Consider the following 24922-nt stretch of genomic DNA (forward strand, 5'->3'; position numbering starts at 1 on the left):
TTATTATCTTCCAAATTCCAGCAGTGACACTAAATAGTAATGTCAATGAATAGCCAGGCTTCTAAATGTTGAGTACTTCCTGTGGCTATTATTTTAAGTTCTTCATATATAATTCATTTTCTTTTTGTTCTGAATACAAAGAGCCTGGCTTTTTCATTTTTATATTTTCCCACCTTAAGTTGGATTTTTACAAATGGAGGCATTCCTTAAGAGTTGACTTAAGAATTCATTGATTTAGTGCTTGATATTAATTTTTGCAATAACCACTAAAGCCTGTGCGATACCCTTCTTTTTGCCCAAAACATGTACTTTAAGAAACAGCTAATTTTCATGGAAGCAAACAGAATATAACCACATCCTCAAATCTGGAAAAAGTTGTATCTTACTTTCTACTTTTGTACAAGTTTCTGAGAAAATGTAATGCTCCAGTACTTTGGAAGTAAAAGTACTGGAACTTTTACTTTTTCTGAAAAGTTCTTAGAGCCACTCAGAAGAAATGTGAAAGATGCGGAGTCAGTGGGAGGACAGGGTGGGAGCTGGCGGGGCGGGTTGAGCGGGGGAGGGTAATGGATACGGGAGAACACAGCAGAAGTAGCATGGACTCTACTGCCCTCTAGTGCTTGGATTCCAGAAGAGGATTAAGGTGTTTCCTGGCTTTCACGTGTTCTCTTGTGGGTTTATTTTTCCTTGGAGAATTTTAACCAAATGGGAAGGTCTTTAACCAAGTGACAACATTGCCTGAAGTATCAGGAACAGCCATCATTTACTTCGTCAGTCATAATGATCATCGACTTTTTTCTGTATTTACTCAGGTCAATGAGGAAAACACATCAAAAACAGAACCAGCACTTTAAAAGTATTGCTGGAAAGATTTATTCCCCGAATAATTTAAAAGCAGAGTTTCATAATCGTCTGCACATTTTCCCCAAACTCTTGTATTTCTTGTAAGCATCTAGCTTCTTTTAGCACGTTGAAAAGCCCCAGAAGTCTGAGAAAGCTGGCCCGGTGGTGTCACTGTTGCACTGTGCGTGCACCGACGAGCATGGGTTGTTGAAACCTAAATGGCTGATGCTCCCAGGGTGTTCCACATGTTTTAATGTGGGTGTAAGCTATTTCATCTGTACTTCTCTAAAACGTGTAGGGTAATCCTTAATTTTTTATTACTAAAATTTCCTTATAAATGGAACTTGCATCTTCTTATAAAAACATTTTAATGATGTTCATCACTAATCTAAATTTATCCATTTGTAATGCACTTCCATTTACTGAATGTGCTTTAAAAGCATATATATGTTAATTGACTACACAACATACACATGCTTTTCTAAATGCACAAAATATTAAATTAGCCACAAAATGGCTCTGCCTGGTAACTTGATATGACAGTCACTATTATACAAACATAAACATTTAATCAAGCTTGTATAGAGAACTTGTATCAATAGTAAACACAATAGTAATCAAAATATCATTTTTGTTTAGTCTTGTTTCTATGTAGTTGTCTCAAGATTTAGTAACTGGCACAATAATAAATCGATATGGTAATTTGCCTGATATTGCTATGGGGAGAACAGATAAAACTTAACTGAGCTCCAAATCACAGATATGATGTAATAATCGGTGAACTTTAATACTTGCTAAGCAAATTGTTCATCCACACTTTCCTACTCTGTTAAGGAAAGAGTTGAAGCTAAAAAATCTTTCAGGTAGCTTCTTGCTAGAAATTTGTATACCTTAGAATATATATATATATACACACATACCCATGTACAAGTTGTAGGTGCTTCTAGTACTAAGTAAAATGTGGACTTGTTTTTCTAAGCAGTGGGGTGCCTAATATATATATATATATTCTAATGGTTTAATGTCTGAACTTTGGGAGTACAGCTCAATAAATTAATAATAATAATTAGCTACTATTCATCTCCTTTACACCAACTTCAAGTGTGCAAGACTAATGCTTGCTTAATTTCCTTCAATTAAGCTAACACGATAAGATACTATTATAAATTATTTAAGTATTGGATTCTTGAAAAAAACATCATTTTCAAACACTTGTCTTAAATTAAAAGTCACTTATTATCAGAGAACCTGAGTTTTAGTCCCAGTTTCACCATAGATTATTGGTACCATTAAAGATGGCTCATGTATAAAATTAGGGGGTTGTATTAAATTCTTCAGTAATATAAATTTTTAAATCGTATTGAAAATCAAAACTTCTTAAGCCTGTTATTGAGTTTGGAATGATAGCATTCTTGACTCGAAGCATGTATAATCGATGCTTTGGTCAAATTTAACAAGCTAGAAAGATAATAGGTAATTGGAATATAAAAATACACCCATGTACAAGAACTTAATGAGTAAGAACAACCAACTGAGAAACATATTTGACCATGAGAGGACTGGCTTGTACTTTACACTCTAACCTTCCAATATCAACTACATTATTTTGTTGTAACTTAGTGGATTTGCCAAAAGCTGACCCAATATTTCCCTCTCCAGGTCCATGCTTCCTTCATGTTGGACAATACACAGAGGTTTTTCTTTTCACCACTTGAAGCTCAGTTAATTCCTCAAAAATAATAAACACATCCTCTCGACCCTTTCTGGCTTTCAACTCCTGTCCAGTTTCCATAGGAAAAATCTACTACACAATATGCTATCTGAAACAGAAAAAAGAAGTAGTAAAGCCTGCTACGTGACACATCTGTTACACATTATGGAGGTCAAAAGCGGAAGGAGCCCCAGGCCTTCTGGGGCTAAATCACTCTATCAGTTTAAAATTGGTGTGGTATAGGTGTGCTTCCCACAAATGTATTCCTTGGAACTTGAATCTCTCTCGATATTTTTGGTCCCCAGTGAAGATTTATGATATATTGCTATCTTTGACATTCTGATAAGTCTGTCAAAACAAATTGCTTTAACTGTGTTTAAACCAACGTTCCAACATTTTATTTTTGGAGCATAGATTTTTGTGTTTTAATAAGTAATATATAACATTTGAAAAAGACTGTTCCAGAGATAAAAATTTATGAGCGCAAAAAGAAAGATGAGCTCTGATTAATAATAGCTACGAGTTTTAAATGTTCATTATATTCTAGGTACTTTCGACAAGACACACTTTAACACATATTAGCTCATTTGACATAAAACTTTCTGAAGGATAAGGGATTTGAGGCCGGCCTTAAAGAGTGAATAAGCCAGGAACATGTTGAGGAAAAGGTCATCCCAGAAAAAGGTAAGTTTAAATAAAAACATGAGGCCAGTATATGCCAGTCATGTTTGGAAAATGGCAACATGAGCGAAGGAGCTAGAGCTTCATTAGAACCAAAAGGGGAATTAGACTGGAACATTAGAAGCTAAGTTGTAGGTGCCTCTAGTACTAAGTAAAGTGTGGACTTGTTTTTCTATGCAGTGGGGTGCCTAAGACACATTTGAGCCAGGAGCGGCATGATTAAACAACTGGTTCAAGTGAGTTTTGTCAGTGATACATGGAGCCCAAAGGAAATAAAAACCACATATTTGGAAGTAAAATCAGGATGCATAAAGGACCCGTACTTTAAATTTCTAAAGCATCTGAACATGGCCAACAGTTTTCTTCAAAATCTCCACAAGTGTTTTGCTCATCACCCTGCTCTAATGAAGCCTAGCTTTCTTCAAACACTAGCATCTAGCACATCCCACACACTAGTTTTTCGATGTAACTTCATTGTATCAGAATACATTAGTAGTGCTTAATTGTTTCATTCAACTATAAAATTTTAACCCATGTTGGGAGTTAAATATTTAGGAGTGATAGAACCTATCTTATAAAGCACCGAAGAGGTGTGGCCAGTGAAACAGGAGGGACCCATCAGGAAAGAGGGGCAGGTTGGTCAGTGGAAAGCACAGGGCACCATGGCAAACTGCCTGCCAAATCCAGACAAAGACTTTGCAAGCAGGAGGGGAAACTCAGATAAATCCCAAGTGCATTTCACTCAAAGCGTGGGCAGACGACAGTGACAAATGCAGGACAGGCAGACCACACTTGAAAATGTAAAGCATGTAGGCCAGGCATGGTGGCTCACACCTGTAATCCCAGCACTTTGTGAGGCCGAGGCAGGTGGATCACTTAAGGTCAGGAGTTCGAGACCAGCCTGGCCAACATGGTGAAACCTGGTCTTTACTAAAAATACAAAAATTAGCTGGGTATGGTGGTACACACCTGTAATCCCAGCTACTCGGGAGGCTGCGGCAGGAGAATCGCTTGAAACTGGGAGGCAGAGGTTACGGTGAGCTCAGATTGTGCCACTGAACTCAAACCTGGGTGACAGAGTGAGACTCCACCTCAAAAAAAAAAAAAAAAAAAAGAAAAGAAAAGAAAGAAATAAAAAGTAAAAAGAAACTGTAAGGCATGCAGTGTGCAGTAATTGGGCACTAGGTGAGACTTGGTGTTTTGGATATGGAAGGGAGGAAAAATATCTTTTCCTTCTGTCCTTGTGTGTTCTCAGCTGGGGTCCCTGTAACAAAAGGCAAATAAACAAAGAAATGCCTACACATTTATTTAATATAAGCTCTGTGTGACACAACAACTAGATTAGATTATAGTAGGTCTGACGAACAAGAGGAGAGTTACAGGAAACTGTGATAGGACATAAAGCGGGTATGAGTTAAGATTAGTAAACTGGGGGAAACTTAGCAAGGCCTGTTCATTTAGATTCCTCTTGGCGATGCTCTGTCTTTGGAAATAAGGATTCTCATTTCCTCCAGATAAAAGGAGAAAACCTTTCACATGAGGGTCCTATATGACCTGCTTCAGAGGAAAGTCAGAAAGTCTTCCCCACACCTGCTGTTTCTCAAATGCTTTCAGCTTAAAATATTCAATATGCCAAGGTGCCATATATAGGGTAGCATGTCCTGAACACCATCAGACGGATGTGCCAGCCCTGAAGAGGGAACCCAAAAAGCATGAAGATGACAATCAAGGCAATCAAGGACAAGGACAAGAAAAATAAAAAATCTAAGTAAAAGAGATGTGAAACATGAAAGAAGTGCCTCTTTGTTTGATTCAAGGTAAGCCTGGTAGTCAAGACCACCATGCTGACCTGCAGATTGCATGGTGAGAGTAAACTCTTTCCCTTCTTGACCCTGCTCAGGGCACATACTGAGAAACAGGGCTTGCCCTCTGACAGTGACCACATAACACTGCCTTGGGGAGGGGGGAACTACTGAACTCTCTTCACAGTTTAGAGGAGGAAGATTCTCTCCTTAATAAAACAGTCTGGATCTAGACAGCCTAACGGTTAGCAAAAACAGTGGTAAAATGGATTCTAAGTTCTCTCCTCAACCACTATACACTCCGTCCCCAATTACTGCCAAATAAATGTCTCCACTTGGGAGTCGGAGACATCTTCTGTATAAGGATTTAAATACCTACATGTGGGAAACAGAAGCACCATGGTTCTTGCTGCCCTGGCTCTTACAGAACTTTCCAACTGGTAATGAAATGTTTCTCCTCTCACTGCAGCTCCTGTGTCAGAAAATTTCTCTCCATGTCACCAAAGCCATCCAAGTCCTCCGATGCCCCCACTCCTGCTGGGGGACTTACAGGTCACTAGTCCTGTGAGATGGCAGGTTACCCACAGGCAATGGGGTGGGAAAGAGGCACAGTCAGGGCACTATGGGTCAATTGCAAAGGAGATGGCAACTGGGGATTATCATTCGAGGACAATTTGGCACTCAGTCCTCTCCCCAAGGCTCCTTGGTCCTAACAATGGAGGATTGATTCTTCTCCTCCTTCCCACTTGAAGGTTCCCATGTTCTCACTCCTTCCATTCGTTCTCCCTCGCCAGCCCTATTATGATATAGTTTTGAGGAGTAACAACACTAAGGCACCCCCACTTTTTTTCCTAACGTTTTTGCCAGCAGCTATTTTGAGACTTTGCTTAGGTCTCAGTGTGGGCTGGGGAGGTGGGGGAAAAATGGCCCTTTGATAAAGGGAGAGAAAGACAGAGAATATACATGGAAAATAAACATATTTGTACTTCAAAAAGGATATTTTTTGCTTGCTATTATCTACTTATATGCTGAATCCAGGTAATGGGATGACTTGTCAAGAAAAGGGGTCAGAGTTAGTGATGAACTGTATTTCCTAGGGGACTATTGTGTGCTTCTGTCCATGACAGGTGAGAAGTATATAAAGTTTCTGGGTCATTGAGCAGTCCTGGGTCAGCCTAACACGCCTGGCAGGCAGAAGTGGTCATTACTGTTTGAAGACAGAGGAAAGGAATGGAGCAGTACAAAATGTGAAAGAAAAAGTGCTGAGGAATGAGCCAGGAGGGGGAGGGAAGGTAACTTTAAATCCATTTTTTGAATGTGAAAAATTAGGACAAAACAGAAGTAAAAAGATTTTTAAGGTTAATGGACAAAACAACTAACATTTTGTCAATGAAATGAATGTTTAGACTACTTTAGTTATATTTTTTGGTTGCCAGACTGTGCTTCTTTGAATATGCTGTACTTATAATTGTGTTACATATAAATTATGGTGTAATCAATGATCATGCCTTTATGAAAACTAGCCTTAGATTTCAACTTTACAATATAAATGGAATATGTATGAAGGATTTGGAAAGGGCCCAGAAGAAAGCAGAAGCAATTGACAAGTTGATGAGTAAGCCACGGGTAGAAAGGGCTTCATCATCAGGGAAGTCACGTTCAGCTATGGAAGATGGAAGACTAGGGCATGGGGAAAACAGACTTCTTAGAACTCTCCACCCGCTTACCTCTCATAGGCTTTGGCTTCTTCTTTTGTCAAGGAAGGGTTGAAAACGTGAAGTTTAGATAACATTTGGGAAATTCTGAGAATGCCTGTGGTGCTTCAGTCTCTCTAGTAAAACAACGGGTTGGAATTTAAGGCTTCCCCTTCCCCTGGTTCTTCCATCAAGTTGCCTCTTCCTACTTACCTTTGCCTTACTTTCTCAGCTTAGCCTCAGGCCATGGGCTTTCTGTCTACTCATCTTAACTGAGGTAACTAATGCTGTGATTCTTCTTGAGTAAATGCCATCACTGCCGCTTGCTCCTTATTTTTATCCAATGCAAAGACTACATCCTTTCATTTCGAAGAATTTAGCTTTTATCTATTTCTACAAAAGATGCAAGGAATCATTCTACAGTCCTGAGCAAGAGTGAAGATAATCACATAAAGAACATGGGAACTGCAAGGGAACTGCTACGACAGTGTGAATAACATACAAATACCTTTGGTACAGGGAGAGAGTAGTTTGGCGGAGGGGGAGAAGGAGAAATAGGGGAAGATACTACCAAGGATGTCCCTATAGCCACTGGGATTGTAATCAATTATCTGTTTCTAGAAAACAATCTGTCTACAGTGTTCATGCAGGATACAGGTAAAAAAAAAATTCTCAAACCAAAGAGCACCCTGGTTATCAATTCAGAAATAAAATTCATTGTTGTCCTATGTGTTGTTTTTGGTTTATACTTACTTTGATTATACTTCAAGTCAAATCTATACTAGAGAAATATTTGGATATTGGGCCAACTTAATAATTTAATTCAGAAAACCCATTTCATCTGGAGTATCTAAAATTTGGCATTACTTCACATCTCCATCTCTAGCCATCTGTTATGATGTCTCTCAAGGGACTTTAAGATGGCTCATAAAGGACAGAGGAAATATTCTTTCTCCTTGCATGACACTAAATGGTACCACTGGACTAAACTATGTTGATTATCACTAATATTACCTAAGGAAAAAGTCAAGTAGATAAACAAAGTCTAAGTACTAATTTATATGAAGAGTTTTTGTTTGTCCAATAAATGCTGCACCCAGTTTGTAAAGTGGGTTTGATTAAATAAGATATACATCATATAATATTTTCTTTTTTATAACACAGACTATCTTGAGATTAGTTATGATTGATGGAGAAGAATTCACATTCTAGAAAGGTTAAGATCATATTGCTTGCATCCACTTAGATACCATGCACTCTCATGGATACCAGTCACCGGATCAGAGTTTTGGTAATGTCTGCAGAAAGCAACAGCAGTTGCTTCATACACTGGAGACCTTGAACATTTTTTTTCCCCTGCCTTCCTTAGTGTGTGAAAAATATCCGTAACTTACCACCATTCTCTGTCCCATTTTCCCAAACCCAAAAATTAAAAAAAAAAAAAAATCAGAAAGAAATGATAGAAGATGCAAACTAGCATTGGCCCGCATTTGCATTCTTCTTGGTTTCTCTTTTTAATTGTCCAAGTCTGTCCCAAAATGATTCTTTCATTTACTTATAATTATTAACTCATATTTGTTTAGCAGACAGTTATGAAGCTTAGTCAATGTATGCAATATGTAAGATTTTACAAATTCTGGCTTTTTTCAAAATTAGAATGATAAAATTGCCCCTGCTCTTTTGTTTTCCACTAAACTCTGAAGACGTCCACATTTAACTTTCACATCGGATGGCAGAAATCTCATCAGAATAGACTGGAGGCTAATGATCTTCCCCTTTCCTTTCAACAAACTTTTCTTCTTATTTCCCTGCCTTCTTCCTTCCTTCCTTCATCCCTGCTTCCCACTTCTGAGCAAAACTCTGGTATTAACATTGTTTCCAGGATAGTAACAGAGTTCATAATGTAAATACAACAATACACTGGAACTATCTGTTACAAAATGGATATGTCCAAGACACAATGATGATAACAATGGCAGGAAGTTTATGCTAGGGGTGGGTAAGGGCTTGTTCTTTAATGGATCTATTTTGATTTAAAAAAAATATATATATACACATATATATATTTGCAAAATTTAAAATTATATGCCACCTCATATTTTTAGGAAATTGTGGGATATATGTTATTCATTAACAACGTAACATATCACCAGAAAGGTTTCATTTCCAGGGCTACATAACAGGAAGTAGAATGCATGTTTAGACAGTATCTTGTCAATATGGTAACTTTTAACCTAAATGTGTAGTTAAGCTAATATACAATAACAATGATCAATGTTTATATAGCACTTTAAAGACTTTCACATCCTTTATATATTGTGACTTTCAAAACCCTGGGAAGGAAGATATTATCCTCATGAATAAATAGATTTAGAGAAACAAAATTTCAAACTGGGGACTCTAATCCTATTTTTCCCCTTCAAAATTTTTTGAGCAACCAGAGTTTCTAATCTGTCTAGTATTCAGAATTCCTATATGTAAAGTTCTGTTAACTTTTTCCAGTAACTTTCCTTTTTCATTTGAAAGTTGAAACATAGATAAGCCTCCTATGTATCATGGGAAGTACAGCACATCAAAAAATATGGTCCATGGTTCATAAAGGAAAAGTTACCAATGATTTTCACACTTCAGAACTTCCCATCACAATTTTGACATGGACACATATATCTTAGCATAGCAAATGATAACTTCCACACAGGTGGCTCCGCACATATATTCTTTTGGATCTCAATTCCTTAATGTTTCAAAGTGATTCTTGGCCCTTCACTGTCTTCCAATATTTGGAATGTATGATTTTTAAAATAAATATTCATAAAACACTTTACTAGCAAGTAGAGATCGAGACTGGTTTAGAAACTTAACTCATCCAGTGTGCAAACCTAAAAATTAGGCTTATGTGTATCAGTTGTCTGCTGTCCAGTTCAGAGAGGCACCACCCTTGCATGACACCCAAAGGAAAGCATGCTACAGTATCTTAAATAGAAGCTCTATTTTCCCAGCCCTAACCCAAATCTTAAACAGTATGAACTTTCAGAGCCAGGTCTTTGTAGAGCATGAGGCTTATTTTATGGTCACATGTGATCATCCCTTGGCAGAAGTCCTCTTTAGAAGCAAATTTCCTTTACTTGACTGCTTAAAATAATGTAAAAACTTAACCATTAGAGGTATATACAATTTCCACCTTACATTTCTCCAATTTATTTAGTATCAACCATTTGAGAAATAATAACTAATATGAAGGAAAACAAGCATTTTGCCAACAGTATGATCTCACCAACTTCCTTCTAGAATGCTGTTTAGTCTACCAAGCTAAGTTCTTCTTTTTCCCTCCTTTTGAAGAGGAATTGTACATAAAAAGGGAATTAAAGTGGAATCTACTTATCCTAATTAACACAGATGACTGGAGAGGAGGGATTATATGAGTGATGGGTATTTTGCATTTTCTCATTATCTTGTAAACTATATACTTGGCTTATTATACAAGCGCTGGGGCTTTAATTGATAAAACCTCTCACTAGGTTTAAATATCTCCCATCCAAAACATCTCTTATTTAAAATGTTAAGGAGTGGAACATTGACTTCACCAATCAATGAGACCTTGCAGTTCTCAATTCTCCTAGAATCATTTTTGTTTTTAGCTTCCTTTTCTGGCAGAAAGTATGAGGAAATCTCTAGGATAAGAAAGTAGGAAGGCACTTTATAAGATTATTTTGAAGGTCGGGATACAAATTCATAGTAGTGTTAGTACACTCTTTGAGATGGCCCCCACAATTCCACTATATGTATCACCACAGCTCTTAAGTTACACTGACTTTTGTAATCCTAACAATATTTCTAGCATTTATCAGGTGCTATCATAAGCAACCACCTCATCTCATTTGATACTAAGAGTGCTGTGAGGAAAGATGTTATTATTCCCATTTTGCCAACAAAGCAGGCAGAGGCTCACAGAAGTCAGCTGCCTGCTAACCAGGAGCCCAGCCAGGTTATGAAGTCAGGGCCCTGAGCTCTGGAGGCCCAGGCCCTTCACATTACATTTCAGAGAAATCTGGCGTTCCTTCCATATACGACATTTATCAGCTATGATTTACATTAAATGCAAGAGCAAGACAGGTAAAGTGAAGGATAAAACATTGATAACTTTGTTATATGAATAACTGTAATGTACAGAAAGGAAAAGCTTTAGAAAAAATTAACTACTGTAAACCAAAAAAATGAAATTCTAAGGTCCCCCAAACATCTGAATGGACTCCTCCTCTCAGCCAAGAGCCTGCCAGAGTTAACCTGAATAATGAGTTCAGGCCATGATGAGAAGGGGGAGCCAGACATGCCTTATTATACCCTCCTCCCTTTTGGAATTACTGATAGAACACACTAGGTCTGATAAGAAACATTTACAATCTATTCTCTCTGAAGCCTGCTACCTAGAAACTTCATCTTTAAGAGAAAACCCTGGCCTACACAACCCCTTATCATAACCTAGACATGCCTTTCTGTTAATAACTCTTTCTACCAGTGTCTAGTGACAAAATCTTTGAATTTGCCTATGGACTTAGAAGCTCCAGCTTCCAGTTGTCCCACCTTTCCAGACCAAACCAACATACATCTTACATGTATTCATTTATATGTCATGTCTCCCTAAAATGTATAAAACCAAACTGTATCTTGACCCCGTTGGGCACATGTTCTCAGGGTCTCCTGAGGGCTATGTCATGAGCCATGGTCACTCATATTTGGCTCAGAATAAATCTCAAATATTTTACAGAGGTTGACTCTTTTCATCAACACCGCTGAACAGAAGCAATAATAAGCAGACATTTACAAATAAATGTGGCTTACAACGATTACAAATGTAAATTTTAAATGTGAAACTTTTCTCACAGTACTTTGGGAGGCAAAGGCAGGTGGACTGCTTGAGCCCAGGAGGAGTTCGAGACCAGCCTGGACAAATGGTGAAACCCTGTCTCTGCCAAAAAAAAAAAAAAAAAAAGCAAAAGTTAGCCTGGTATGGTGGCTTGCACCTGTAGTCCTAGTTAGCTACTCGGGAGGCTGAGGTGCGAGAACTGCATGGGAGGTGGAGGTTGCAGTGAGCCATGATTGCACCACTGCACTTCAGCCTGAGTGAGAATGCGAGACCCTGTCTCAAAAACAAAAACAAATATACATTTTCTTTATTAACGCTAGGATTAAACAGTAAAAGATAAGGAAACTACATGCTCTTTAGGCTAAAAATAAACCACTTGTTCTTAAAAATTAACTAGCATCCTTTATTATAAACACCTGACACCCGCTCTCCTATTTTGATGAAAACTCTGCCTGAAAAGTAATCATAGTTTACTGGTCCTTTATTTTAAAAAAATGGACGTAATAAATACATGTGTAATTATAAGAAATATAATAGGAATGTGTAACAAATATTAGAAATAGGATTTTAAAAATCATTCTGAAGCTAACAGCAGTAGTTGCTGGTTGTACTTTTAATTGCATATGTATCCAAATGCAACAAAATGAAGTTCACGGGAATACATTCCTTAAGTGAAGAGAACTCACAGAAAGGTTTTTAAAGCTCAGTCACGTTACTGAAATATCTGTAGCAAAATATCTATATTTTTAACTAAAGCAAAATATTTTCTAGAGAAGTTACTTCTTAAAGAATTGAACAAGTTTATAAATATCTCAGCAATGACTAACCAATCCAATTTATACCTAAAGAAAACAAATCAACTTATTTAGAATTCCACTAGCAAATTATTCTCTTTAATTCATGTGCAGCATGTGTAAATATAAACTTACACTTAAGTACTTCCTTGCTAGTTTGAGAACAATCTTTTTCTAATGGGAATGACAGACATATATTTTGATATTCACAGAAAGAACAAATCCAACAGTAATAATAACTTGTTTTAAAAATAAGTATTCAATTGTTTCATTTAACTTATAGAATTGTATTTCTTTCCACTAAAAAATAAGTATGTTAGGCTTTCTGTGGATTGTGTTGCCTTACTCAAACTTTTCTGGAGCCAGTGAATGAACATATTTCATACTCAGTTGAGAGATTTTTATCAGTACACTTAAAGGCAGCAGGGTGCATAATTAGGTATGCCTGCCATCTGCATAGCCCTCCAGGTGCAAAAGGCATTAGCTTTATTTAATATTACCACAACATTAATTTTACTCCATTAATTTATGTCATTTGTCCTTCATTTCAAACTCAGATTGCCAAAACTAAAGCATTGGGCACGATGACCCAATTCTGATTTTAGTGAAAGTCTCATAAACAAAATCTTAAGCAACCTCCCTAGCTAAGAATATACTTAAGAACAGGAATTGACTGGCTAGCTTTCACATCTTAAAAAAAGGAGTCCTATAAATAAAATGTTCTTGATTTTAGTATTAATATTTTAGAGTTTTTTCCAGAGAGGAAGAACATCATAAGATCATGATTTTAAGTGGCAATGACAAGGCACTAGGAAATACTGAATCACATCATTAGAAAGGTATGAAAATACCATTCAGTTCCTTTAAGCCCAGAAAAGAGTTTCCACGGAGTTTCTGACACTATTCTCACATTGGTGATTCTCCCTTTCTAACAGAAAGCAGGGTGCAGACCTACAGTTTTGACTCTTGGTGGACAACAGTATCTTGGTAAAATTTTGTTCCTTTGCTTTATGAACTTTTGCTTAGAGTTATTATGGCAAATGACACTGGTTTTCCATTGAAAGTAATGAGATACTATTTCTTTTGAGCAAATTTAACTTAAAAAAAAATCAGTTTCCTTTAAAGAAAAATGTTTAGTAATTCATAGTACAGTTATACAAAAATATGGGAAACATCACGAAGGTTGTATATAAAACTGAAACTTTGGAAAGTTTTGTGTAAGTTGATTTGCATCCAACTTCCAAAGAACAAGACATGATTACACAAAAATAAAAATTGAAGGTTATTTAAAGAAAGTACTGAACTTATATGGCTCCATGTCTTATAAGTACAACTGCGCCAATCATTTCTTAAAAGCTTATTCTGTGCAAGGTATTAGTACTTCACATGCAGTTATCTCATTTAATTTTCCAAAACAAGATAAATCTTTAAAGTTTTGCTGAATGGAATAAAGTACATTTAGGTGAATGAAGTTCAGTGTAGTGGAACCGTGAATGCTAAATATTTTAAGATAGACTCAGGTCAAAAATTGTAATTTCCAGTACATCAATAAGAAAATACGTAAGAAGAAAAATTATGTTTTCCAAGGATAACTGTGTGTGTTTCTGTAAATATGGATGTAAAGAGGAGGAGGGTGGGGGGAGAAAGGATCACAAAATACTCAACACTTGACATAACTTTCCAAAAAGTGTCTAAAGTTAGGTGAACAAGTTGAAGTTTCCTCCTAGAAGCAGCCTAAGGCAGTCTTTTGATGGTGCTATCCTTTTGGAAATTTCATATAACTTCAGGGAGACAGTTCTGAGATCCTTAACATACATTTGCCTCCTGCTTGACAGAATGCCTTTTAAGGGCCTATTATTGAACTTTCAGTACTTGGCTGACAATAAAAATTCTTACACAGATAATATCATTTTTTTTTTTCTAAATTACATTGAAATGAATATGGAATACTTGTATTTTGAGGAAAAGGAAATTCCAATGCCAAGCATATAAAAATCACCTTAAGAACATTTGCTTTCCCGTGTTCATGCTCTTAGTTAGAACTTTTCTTGACACCAACTTTTGCCTCTTAAGGTATTGGAGGCCAATCCTGCCTTACAAATAACTCTCTTTAGAAAAGCACAAAGTTAAACATGAATTCCTAGTAGTCAAAGTTGAAAAACATCTTTGTGCAAATCAAATGCATTCCAGAATATCTGTCACTGACATGAAACAACACACCAGGGCCGCTGAAAGCAAGTGATGATAGTTTTGACATTCCCACACCTAGACAAAAAATAAATAAATAAATAAATAAATAAAAGCCTATTTATTACTTGTCTCCCTGAACACATCTTTTCAACCTCTCTATTTACTCTGGGATCTCAAGAGGGGCACCAAATCATTGTATGGCATTCTCAGACAATCAAGTAGCTGACCAAATCTAAGACAGTTTAGTACTGTATAACTCAGAGCAGGGAAGAGTTCCCTTTGCTTCTTCATATCTATCAGAATCTGCTTTGTCAAGATTCATAAAATGGAAAAAAAAAACCCTCTTCTCCTTTGTCTAATCTTTCACAAATTTTAATTTTTTTATGCTTCTAACTCCATCACTGTCCTATCAATTCTGATTTGCTACATTACCTTGCTATTCCTGCTGCTAATATATATGTGTGTGTGTGTGTATATATATGTGTGTGTATATATATATATGAAATACTTTATTACTGTTATTATTATCCTTTTGGAGTGGTATGAAGAATACCAGAAATCTGTGATATTTCCAGTTTGATTTAATCAAATATAATTATATTTATGGAACCTATTATGGGCAATCCACTGTTTTGGGTGGTACGTTGGCACTAACATTGTAATATTCAAGTCTTTACTTAAACTCTTTGTTCAAGCACTTTCTTCTTTCACCACAGACAACTACTGTATTTCCAGAAAGAAATAATATAGCAAGCATAAGGCTTCGTTACTTATCCCCAGTACTTATGAATCTATATTTTTTCCTCTCAAACTTTACTTTCCTTCCTCCCTCCCTCCTTCCAGTTTCTCTTTAATGTGCTTTGTCTTTGTTAATTAATAGCTACTCATAGAGTTTCTCCTGTTAGCCAGACATAATGACAGTAGCTCAGCACACATAAACTTTTTTTTTTTTGAGACAAGGTTTTATTCCCATCGCCCACTGGAGTACAATGGTGCGATCTTGGCTCACTGCAACTGCTGCCTCTCAGGCTCAAGTGATTCTCCTGCCTCAGCCTTCCGAGTAGCTGTCTGGTTAATTATTTTATTTTTTTTTGTACTTTTTGTAGCGATGGGGTTTTACCATGTTGCTCAGGCTGGTCTCAAAATCCTGAGCTCAAGGATCAGCTCACCTTGGCCTCTTGAAGTGCTGGAATTGCAGGTATGAGCCACCACGTGCAACCAACATTTAAGATACTCTATCAGTTTCCCAGTGCTTAAACAAACTGTGGCTTAAAAAAACAGAAATTTATTTTCTCACAGTATGGAGGCCAGAAGCCTGAAATCAAGGTGCCAATAAGGCCAACTTCCTTCTGAAGGCCCTAAGGAAAAAACATGCCTTGTCTCTTCCAGCTTTTGAGGGCCCCCTAAGTATTCCTTAGCTTGTTTGTCTGTTTGGTTTTATTTTGCCTCCATCTTCATGGGGCCTTCTTCCCTATGTCTGTGCCTTCACAATGCCTACTTAAATGGAAACCACAGTCATAGGATAGAGCACATCCTAAACCAGCATGAACTTAACTCACTACATCTGCAAAGACCCCATTTCCAAAGGTCACGTTCTGAGGTTTCAGATGGACATGAATCATGAGGAGACACTATTTAACCTGGGCTGTTCTTGTTGGGAGCACTTAGACATATTATGAAACTTGAAGGGGTTGGTTGGCTTTCTCCCATACAGTCTGGTAGGGAGCATCCTCTATAAAAATTACTTGCTAGCTCAAACTCAGATGGGAGGTTAGTTCATGTTCCAGCAGCCTACCATGAAATAATGGCATCTTTCATTATGGAGAGCCACTAAATGATGGCTAAGAAGGTAGATGTGTCACTGGGATACTAAAATGAGTTTTGTTACATTGGGCACCTAAATTTACAATGATTGGTTAACAACTTTTGAGTTGTTGCAATATGTAGTTTCTTCTATTTATTTTGTGTAAGAATCACTGAATTCTCATATTTTAGAACTAAGTAGAACTTTTGTGATAAAATAATCTATCATTTTGCAGATAAGATGAATGAGAGGGAAATGCATGTTTGTTAACTAATTTGGTCCAAAACTAGTAGAGCAAATTTCCCCTCATTCCTTGCTCAGTGTTCAAGTTGGACTTGTCATGTTTATTAATGCAAATAATTTTGATTATGATTTTGTCCATCTGAATACACTTGAATAGTTCTTGACTACACTGAAGAGCAACTTACAATATTACTGCATTAACAGCATCTGAGAAAAACATATACAGGCAGGATACTTCTCTTTCTACAATGTCATCTTCCTCTAATCTATGAGGAGTCTATGAATCTTTAGTGCTAGAAAAAATTGTGGAGGTAAAAAATATTAAGCTTTCCATAATGATGTTGTCCAAAGTTCCTTTAGCTGTAACTATGGACACCATATGTGCAGTTAGACATGATAAAAACCAATTTTAAGTTGTAAATCTTGAACAGTATATAACAAAGCTTTTCCACAGTAAAAAGAACAAAAAAAATGCTTGCTGCTTCTTTATTTGTGCACCACTGAAAATTCTTATTTATTCACTTTAATTCTGCATTTACACAAAAATGCTGTAATAAAATATCTGTACACTACTTCTGTTACAAATATAGATAATATTTAAAGTGACTTTATATATTCTAATGTAGGAGTTTCACGCTCTAAAATGGGAATGAACACATGATAATTCCTCACCAGTTGTCTCAATAAACAGCTCCATCTGTTTCCCTTAGTCTTAAACTATTGTATTATAAGATGTTAATATAAGGCAATGAAATGAAGTTATGTTAATCGCCTTAATTTTTCTATCAATTTACTAATGGCAAACAACCAAAATAATTACTAACACATTGTTTTCTATCATTAAGATTAATATGAATTGAAAACCAATTGCACAGCACACTAACACATTTTTAATGTTGCATCAGTTGTTAAAACCAGCACTAAAGATTCTGGGACCCTTCTATGTTCCTCTATGATTAGCAGCATAGTTGCTTTCTAGAAAAACCATAGTCAACATGGGGTGGCATTATCATTTACTTATAGCAACATGAAAATATTTTATAAAAGGTCAAAAATAAAAATGAAAATTGAGATGTGCATTAAATATAATTTCTTTATAAAATTTAGGGACATTGCTTCATATATTTGCTATTTACTCAATTATAGAAACCAATTTTAGCATGAAAAATACATATGCATGTAAGAGGTGGGGAGATGCAATGTTTTTATTATACTGTGTTGAAAATTTTAAAATACTGACAGTATTTTTAAAGATTTTCAATAGAAAACTTTTTTTTCCTTTTTTTAGTTTGGGGTGGGGAGAGGAGGTAGATTGCCAAATTGAGGCATTTTTTTAAAACTCCCCAAGACTTTCTTCTTTATTTTATATTTTCATTTTTCATCCTAATTTACTGAATCCATTTTTTTTTGGTTAGCTTTAGAATTATCTTTCTTTATACTAACCAGATTAGCATGTAATAATTCTTGCCCATGTGACTACAAAACATTAGATATCTTCACAAATAAAAACCAGATTCACCTACACACATATTCCTTCTCTTTGACTTTAAGTTCACAAAATGCAAGAAGAAAAGAAAAATGATGTGAGGTTGTCAGTAAGGAAAGCATTTCTATATGAGAAAAACACACTTAAGTGTTATTTCCCCCCTATAGTTTTGAAGACCCGCTGAACACGGCATAAAAGAAGTCAGGACCAGTCCATTCTCCTCACAGTAGGAGGTGAGCTAGGGGTGGGGTTGGCTCAATTCTGGCAGCCAATTCAAGACAGAACCATCAAAGTGACAGTGCCTTTTGTCCGTTTAAGGATGGCAACAGCTTCTTCATGGGTGACTCCTTCTAGACTCTGCCCATTGACAGCAATGATCTGATCGCCCCTTTTCAGACGTCCATCTTCAGAGGCTGCTCCCTGCAAATTATAAGGTAGACTTGTTTATTTCTCAAAAAATGCTGCCTTGCAGCTCACAACAGAAAAAGATCTCAACAGGAATGTAAATTGCTCTGCATGTACACACACATTGCTCCCAGTGCTCCATGGGTGCTCTAAGCCATTAAGCAATGATGAACATAGACAAAGAAGGTCTTTCTCCTAAATGGTTTTAGCATTGAGATACCAATTTGAGAGAGAATTTAGCAGTCAACAGATTAGTTGGATGGGTTTTTGGCTGTTCAGCACAGCAGTTGGTGGGAACACAAATTAATAAAGAATATTTGGGAATTTGCCTAGTAGGAATGATTCAATAGAATCCAGGATTTTCTATCCTGTAAAGAAGACCTACAGAAAGAAGGTAAATGATTAGGTAGGAACAAAAATAGTTTTACAGGACAATGGCTTGAGGGATGACAAAATCCAAAGGTCTGAAAAGCACAAAGCCACCTGAATGTTCACTACGGCAGGATAAGGCATAAGTTCTAAATTTAAAACCCACTGCTATTTCTAATTCTTTTTGTGGTTTTGAAAAAACTATGCAAGCTGTCTTAGTTCTTACTTCCCAAGGGTAGAGAGATTCTTCATATTCCTTATGGACCCTAAATGATTAAGATTAAATACAGACATTGTTGTTTGAAAAAGAATAAAGCATGCTTATAGAAGACAGTTATACAATTAAATATAAAATTAAAGATATGGAAAAGTTAATGAGGAATCCATAATGATGAAATTCTTAAAATATGTTCTAACTAGCATGCCTTAAATAAATTGTTCCTAGGCTGAGGAAAAGGACTGTGGACTCTTCTATTCACTAGCAAATGCTGTTTGTATTTTTGGACATACCAATAGCTTTTTAAAAAATCTTATAAATTAAGCCTATAGCTAGCCTGTTGTAGGTAACAGCACTTTAAATTGGCTTAAAAAAAAAAAAAAACCTTTTCCAAAATAATAAAATAAAACATCCATAAGGGACCATACCACTAATCCAAAGGCCCTGTATCAAATTTTTAAACAGGTTTGACTAAGTTTTGTTTCTTTTTACACTGTAAAATTTTGAGATTCTAAATTTTTCCCTGCAGGAATCTTGTCCAATTTTGTAGCTCCTGAAAAACGACTTAACATGTTAACAATAATTATATGGGTTTAAATTATTTTAATAGGTTTACCAGTATTGCAATATCTTTACTCTTATTCTAAACCTTCTTAAGATAGAATAGGTATAATTATAACTAGACAATCTTGTTAATTGAATCCCTTGATTGCAAATCACTGACTTATCATAGATGATAGGGTTGCTGGATACTCCCTAAATTTTTTTCAGTAGTTATTTTTGTTTTAGTCAATGAAATTAAACTTATAAAATAAATGCTTATTAATTTTCATGTGTACTTTATGTACTTCTCTATAACTATTTTATATTTCACAACAACAAAAAAATGCAAACAGAAATATCAGTGCTCTATAGCATACACATTTAAAATGTTCCATTTTCAAAAGACAATCATGTGCAATTTGTGTTCAAAGAAAAAAAAAAATAGGCTTTACTAACCAAAGTTCATTAATATTTTTATGTATATTGTTAAGAGTTTCCATGGAGTTTCAATTTGAACCTATTTTCCTTTAAATATAATGAAACCTCAAATTGGACAAAAATATTTAATGACCTGTTCCTGTAGGGAGTTTTGAAAAGAAATGATCAACTGTTAACCATTTGGCATTACCTCAGGCCATAAACTAATAAGCCAGCTGCTGACCACTATTAATGAATGTTTAGGGGAAAAGAGGGTGGTTAAAATTTGCAAGCTTACCTTTGCAAACACTGTTTTAACATAAATGGGTAAGTCTCCATGAGGGCTGCCATATCCTCCAACTATACTGAAGCCTAAGCCATCTGGTCCTCGCTCTAGTGTAATAGACTTACATTGAGGAGGTCTACGGTGAAGGAAAGGAAAAACAAGATTTAAATTAAAAAAACCCTATATCTATATATATGTTATGAATTATCTGACATCCACCTAGAGCTAGCATAATTCTCGTTGTCACTGACAAGGAGTATATTATGGGTATTTTTGAGATGCTTAAATTGTCAGTGCACGCTGTGCTCGGTATTTTAAATTTACATAATCTAATGAAATCCTACTTAACACCCTAATTCTATTACTCATTTACAGTTCCCTTAAACTAACATATTCATGGCATGTTCTCGTTGTACAGAGAAGCTCATTCTTTTTCCAGTTTATTTAAAGTGAGAGGGCTAAAGTTCAGGGGACAATAATAGAATAAGTCGTAAACATCACTACACCCAAGCTCAGAGAGAAAAATCATTTATAAGCAATGGAAAAGCTGCATCAAATTATTTAAATTTTCTAATGTGCCTCTCTCTGTTTTCCAATGCTTTTTTATCCAATTGTTGTTACTTAATACCGTGAATGTTTTCAATCCAAAGTATAATATGTTAAATGAATAGGCAGTGCTGGAAATTTTAAAATGATAGATTTGACTTGCTCCATATTACATGAAGTGGTAACATCAAGATTAAAATATCCTCCGCCCCAAAATCAGAGCTGAAACCATGGGAAGGGTAGTAGCATGCATATCTATCTAGCTAGTTATCTATTTCTCTACTTATCTTTGATCAGCTAAATCCATGCCATAATTATTTGAGTTTAGAAGCACCTGATATGTGTAATTCATACTTCATATATCCTATCATTTTACCTGTACGTAATTCCTAGAAACACGGGACAGAGAATGCAACTGTCAGGAAGACTTGATTCATAAGTAAAAAATGATAACACTAATCATCATGTATGAACGCACCCTAAATCATCCTGAAATATACTGCTTGACGTCAGCCCAGTGAAAGAAAGACTGGAACTTGCAGGCTCCTGCTGATGACCTGTGACCACACTCACATCTCCTCCAGCAACCACCTGCACACAGGAGAAGGATAAACAGAAAAAACACATGTTCCTGGGGCTAAGGAAAGTAATTTTTCTTCAAAAAGAGCACTTGGATTAAAATGTACATTTTATTGTCCATTTAATCATTTCTGTTAACATAAAATACAACCAAAGAGAATGAAATTTCACAAGGTCCAGAGGCCTCTTAACTGTCCTGACAGTAAACACATTCTTCTAATTCTATTCTACAAAGTTTTTTTGACATTTTTAAAATGTGGTCTCATATGTAATTATTTTTTAAAGATCTTTGGAATACAAGCCACTTGCTAGCACTACTTAAAACTCTAGCAAATAATCATGTACTGCTAAGGCCTGGATTTTTTTCCCCTTAAAGTATAAAACAATCAATGCATCCAAGTAAAATGTTACAAAATATGTTTCATATGCACTTTCTTGGAACTCTTAATCATTTACGTTCAAGAGATATATTAAATAAAATAATAGAAAAATATTTAATCATTTTTACTGCTTTCACATCAAAGTTCATGTGTCTTCAAGCTACCTATATTCTGAATTATGCTTGGGATAAAAATCTTACCTGCATTTCAATGGAACCAGATGCATTTTTCAGTAGGTTAACTGCTTGGGTGTGAGTCATGCCCTCAGTGGATGTGCCACAGATAGTGACAATCCTATCCCCAACCTGCAAGGGAGAGAAAGAAACGGCCATCTGCTAAAGCAGCCATGGAGAGTGGGTCTTTGAGACCTGAGTATTCATTTCCTTCTCCACCTTGCACATGACATATATACTGCTACCAGCCACTGAACTATAACTAAGGAAACCACTAATTCCAAGAAGTCCAATAAGCAGCAACCACAAAAAGAAGCAGTGCATAATGGTTGAGTTCCATAGTGTCCAGGGGAGAGGGAGGGAGAAGGAGAAAGTCACTCTTCCCTGCTCTTCATTTCTCTTGGGTGAGACATTACTTCCTATTAAAAGAAAAAAAAACTCACTATCATTTGGAAACTGAAATTTCTCTGAACATTACTATTATAATCATTAGATGTGACTCTAAGTCAGAGGTTGGCAGACTAAGGCCCAGAGGCCAAATTTGGCCCACTGCCTGTTTTGGTTAATAAAGTTTGGTTGGAAGACAGCCATGCTTATTTGGCTGCTTTCACAGGGCAGAGTTGAGTAGTTGCAACAGAGACTCACAGGTCCCACAAAGCCTAAAATATTCACTATCTGTCCTTCCAGAAGTTTACTGACCCTGTGCTATGTATACAATCAGATTTTAAGTGTCAGCCATAAATCTGGATATCAAAGGAGGCTGAACCATTCCCAGCCTAAAGACTATTTAAACTAAAATGTGGTTATGTTCTGAGACCTATTTTTTGAGGTATGAAACCATAGAGATTTTTGCTTTAGAGAGACTGAGTTGCCTTAATGGAATATTCATGTAATTTTAGAGCTGGGCAGTTGGCATAAATTCCATCGTAGTGCTCCACAATTTGGATAATCCCTCAGCTTTGAGGCAACTTGCATATTGTTTTATAACATTGTAAGTCATATTTATATTAAACTTCTGCAAAATTATCAGTGAATGCAAATAAGTAATACTTTTCAATATAACAGAGTTAAATCAGCATTTAAACCAATAAAATATATAAGATAAAAATTTCACTTCATACTGGTGTTCTGAAAATACTTTCTGTTCTCTTTTAGCTTGTTCCACAGAATTTCAACATGTAAAAATATGTATTAAGAAACAACTATAAATCTTCCTATTTCATTTAACCGCAAATCTGCATTTTCTCCTTTCTTTTAATATTCTTTATCTTTTACCCTAAGCAAGCCTTGCTGTGGTTGGATTACATGATTTAAAAGTAAATGTAGACATTTAAAACTGCCTTGCAACAGATAGCCAAGTTCAAAGGTTTATAAAAACACTTCTGCACATTTTGCTAGGGCTTCTAGGGTTGTTAGCATGACTTACTCTGAGTTTTTGGGTCTGTGCTGCAACTCCAGTTGGGTGCATCATTGCAATAAATATAGGCACATCACCAAGTGGGCTGCCCACTCCTCCAGCGATGCTGATTCCCAGTGAGTCAGTAGGGCCCTGCCATGGAACAGATACAAAATTTTGGTCAAAGTGATATTTTTCATTGACCTTTTATTTATTCTTTGGCATGATATCTATAGTTAACTCTGATCTTCTAAGTGGAAGGGCGAAAATGAAGTGCAAGAAAACTGCATTACTTTGACGCAGGTGCTTAGTGTGGCTTAGGAAAATAAGCATCTGTTCAGGAAGTAAAATAAATCAAGACATTCTAAATGAAAATCATTTTGCAGAACTGATGAAAAGCAGGTAAACTCATGAAGTGAAAAGACCACACTTTTGGAATCAGTCCTGTGTTCAAAGCCAGGAAGTCATACTTGTAAATGCAGGAACTTGAAATAAGTACACTCCACTCAATAAATCATTAGATCTTCATTTACAAAATGGAGACAACAGTGCCTCTCACAGAGGGCTGCAGTGAATATTAAATGACATGATGATGACATGAAGTGTCTATAAGAGTGCTCAGAACAATAGTAAAGGCTCAATAAATCACAGCTGCTTTTACTTTGTCTCTTGTGCATGGCTGTCGGGGGAATCTGTTTCAGAACTAATAAGTATCTGCTGAAGTGAAAGGTTTACTTATCAGTGTAAGAAGTGAGAGGCATCGTACTATTTTGTGTGGGGTCAAGTTGATGCTATTTTCAGCAAAAGAGAGTATGCAAACTGATTTTTCAAATGAGGTACTATGATCAGGAAATTCATTAAGGGCTACATTATTTCACATGTAATATGTAATAATACATACTTTTTTGAGATGAATACATTAAAACAGTAAGAAAGTTAACAAGAAAACGCATAAGATGTCTCTGAAAACACCAGAGTTTATATTGTTTTCTCTCCCCAAGTTACCTTTTTTATTTCAACTGTTCTTAATCCCTGTATTTCAGATGCCACTGTAAAAGCAAAAAAGATAAAATAGGGTTATTTTATGTTCATTCACTTTTTATCTCATTAAAATATCTAAAGCTGGATGGGACTAAATGGAATAACCTAGGTTTTTTATTTTTTTAAGGGGGTGCTCAAAGCTGCAAGTACACATGATTAGAACTGTCTCACATAGGAACTATTTATTTTTCCAGTTGGAAAAACGTATATACCATCCCATTCTTCCATCTTTCCTTCTCATTTTAAGTGTTGATTATATAACTACATAATCCACTTTGAATGAGTCAAGGGCAAAATGTGCTTTGCATAGAAAGACACATGTGCACAGTTGACAGGAATAAAGTCATGGATGCATTAAAAAAATTCATGAACTTAAGTGCCTAAATTTCTAGAATATTAGTCACATTGCAAACACAGATTGCCATATGGTTAGTTTCTTCAATTTGAACAACTCTCAA

The 24922-nt window shown here is 35.9% G+C and overlaps 1 protein-coding gene across 9 annotated transcripts in view; it reads right to left on the reverse strand.

The window, feature by feature from the left end:
* Positions 1-17098: 17098 nt before the first annotated feature.
* MPDZ (multiple PDZ domain crumbs cell polarity complex component) overlaps positions 17099-24922 on the reverse strand; it is a 174462-nt gene continuing 166638 nt past the window's right edge. For 4 of the 9 annotated variants that reach the window (XM_031654226.1, XM_031654230.1, XM_021927502.2 and 1 more), the window contains 6 exons: positions 24429-24472; positions 23454-23576; positions 22055-22159; positions 21374-21486; positions 20362-20485; positions 17112-18532 (listed from right to left, as the gene is read on the reverse strand). In XM_031654226.1, the coding sequence (XP_031510086.1) occupies positions 18386-18532; positions 20362-20485; positions 21374-21486; positions 22055-22159; positions 23454-23576; positions 24429-24472 (656 nt within the window). In that variant the 3' untranslated portion in view covers positions 17112-18385. Of the gene's footprint in view, positions 18533-20361; positions 20486-21373; positions 21487-22054; positions 22160-23453; positions 23577-24428; positions 24473-24922 lie in introns of all 9 variants that reach the window. The other 5 variants (XM_031654225.1, XM_031654232.1, XM_031654229.1 and 2 more) reach the window with 3 other exon arrangements.

Source organism: Papio anubis, chromosome 13 (genome assembly GCF_008728515.1).
Source record: "Papio anubis isolate 15944 chromosome 13, Panubis1.0, whole genome shotgun sequence".
Taxonomy (NCBI): domain Eukaryota; kingdom Metazoa; phylum Chordata; class Mammalia; order Primates; family Cercopithecidae; genus Papio; species Papio anubis.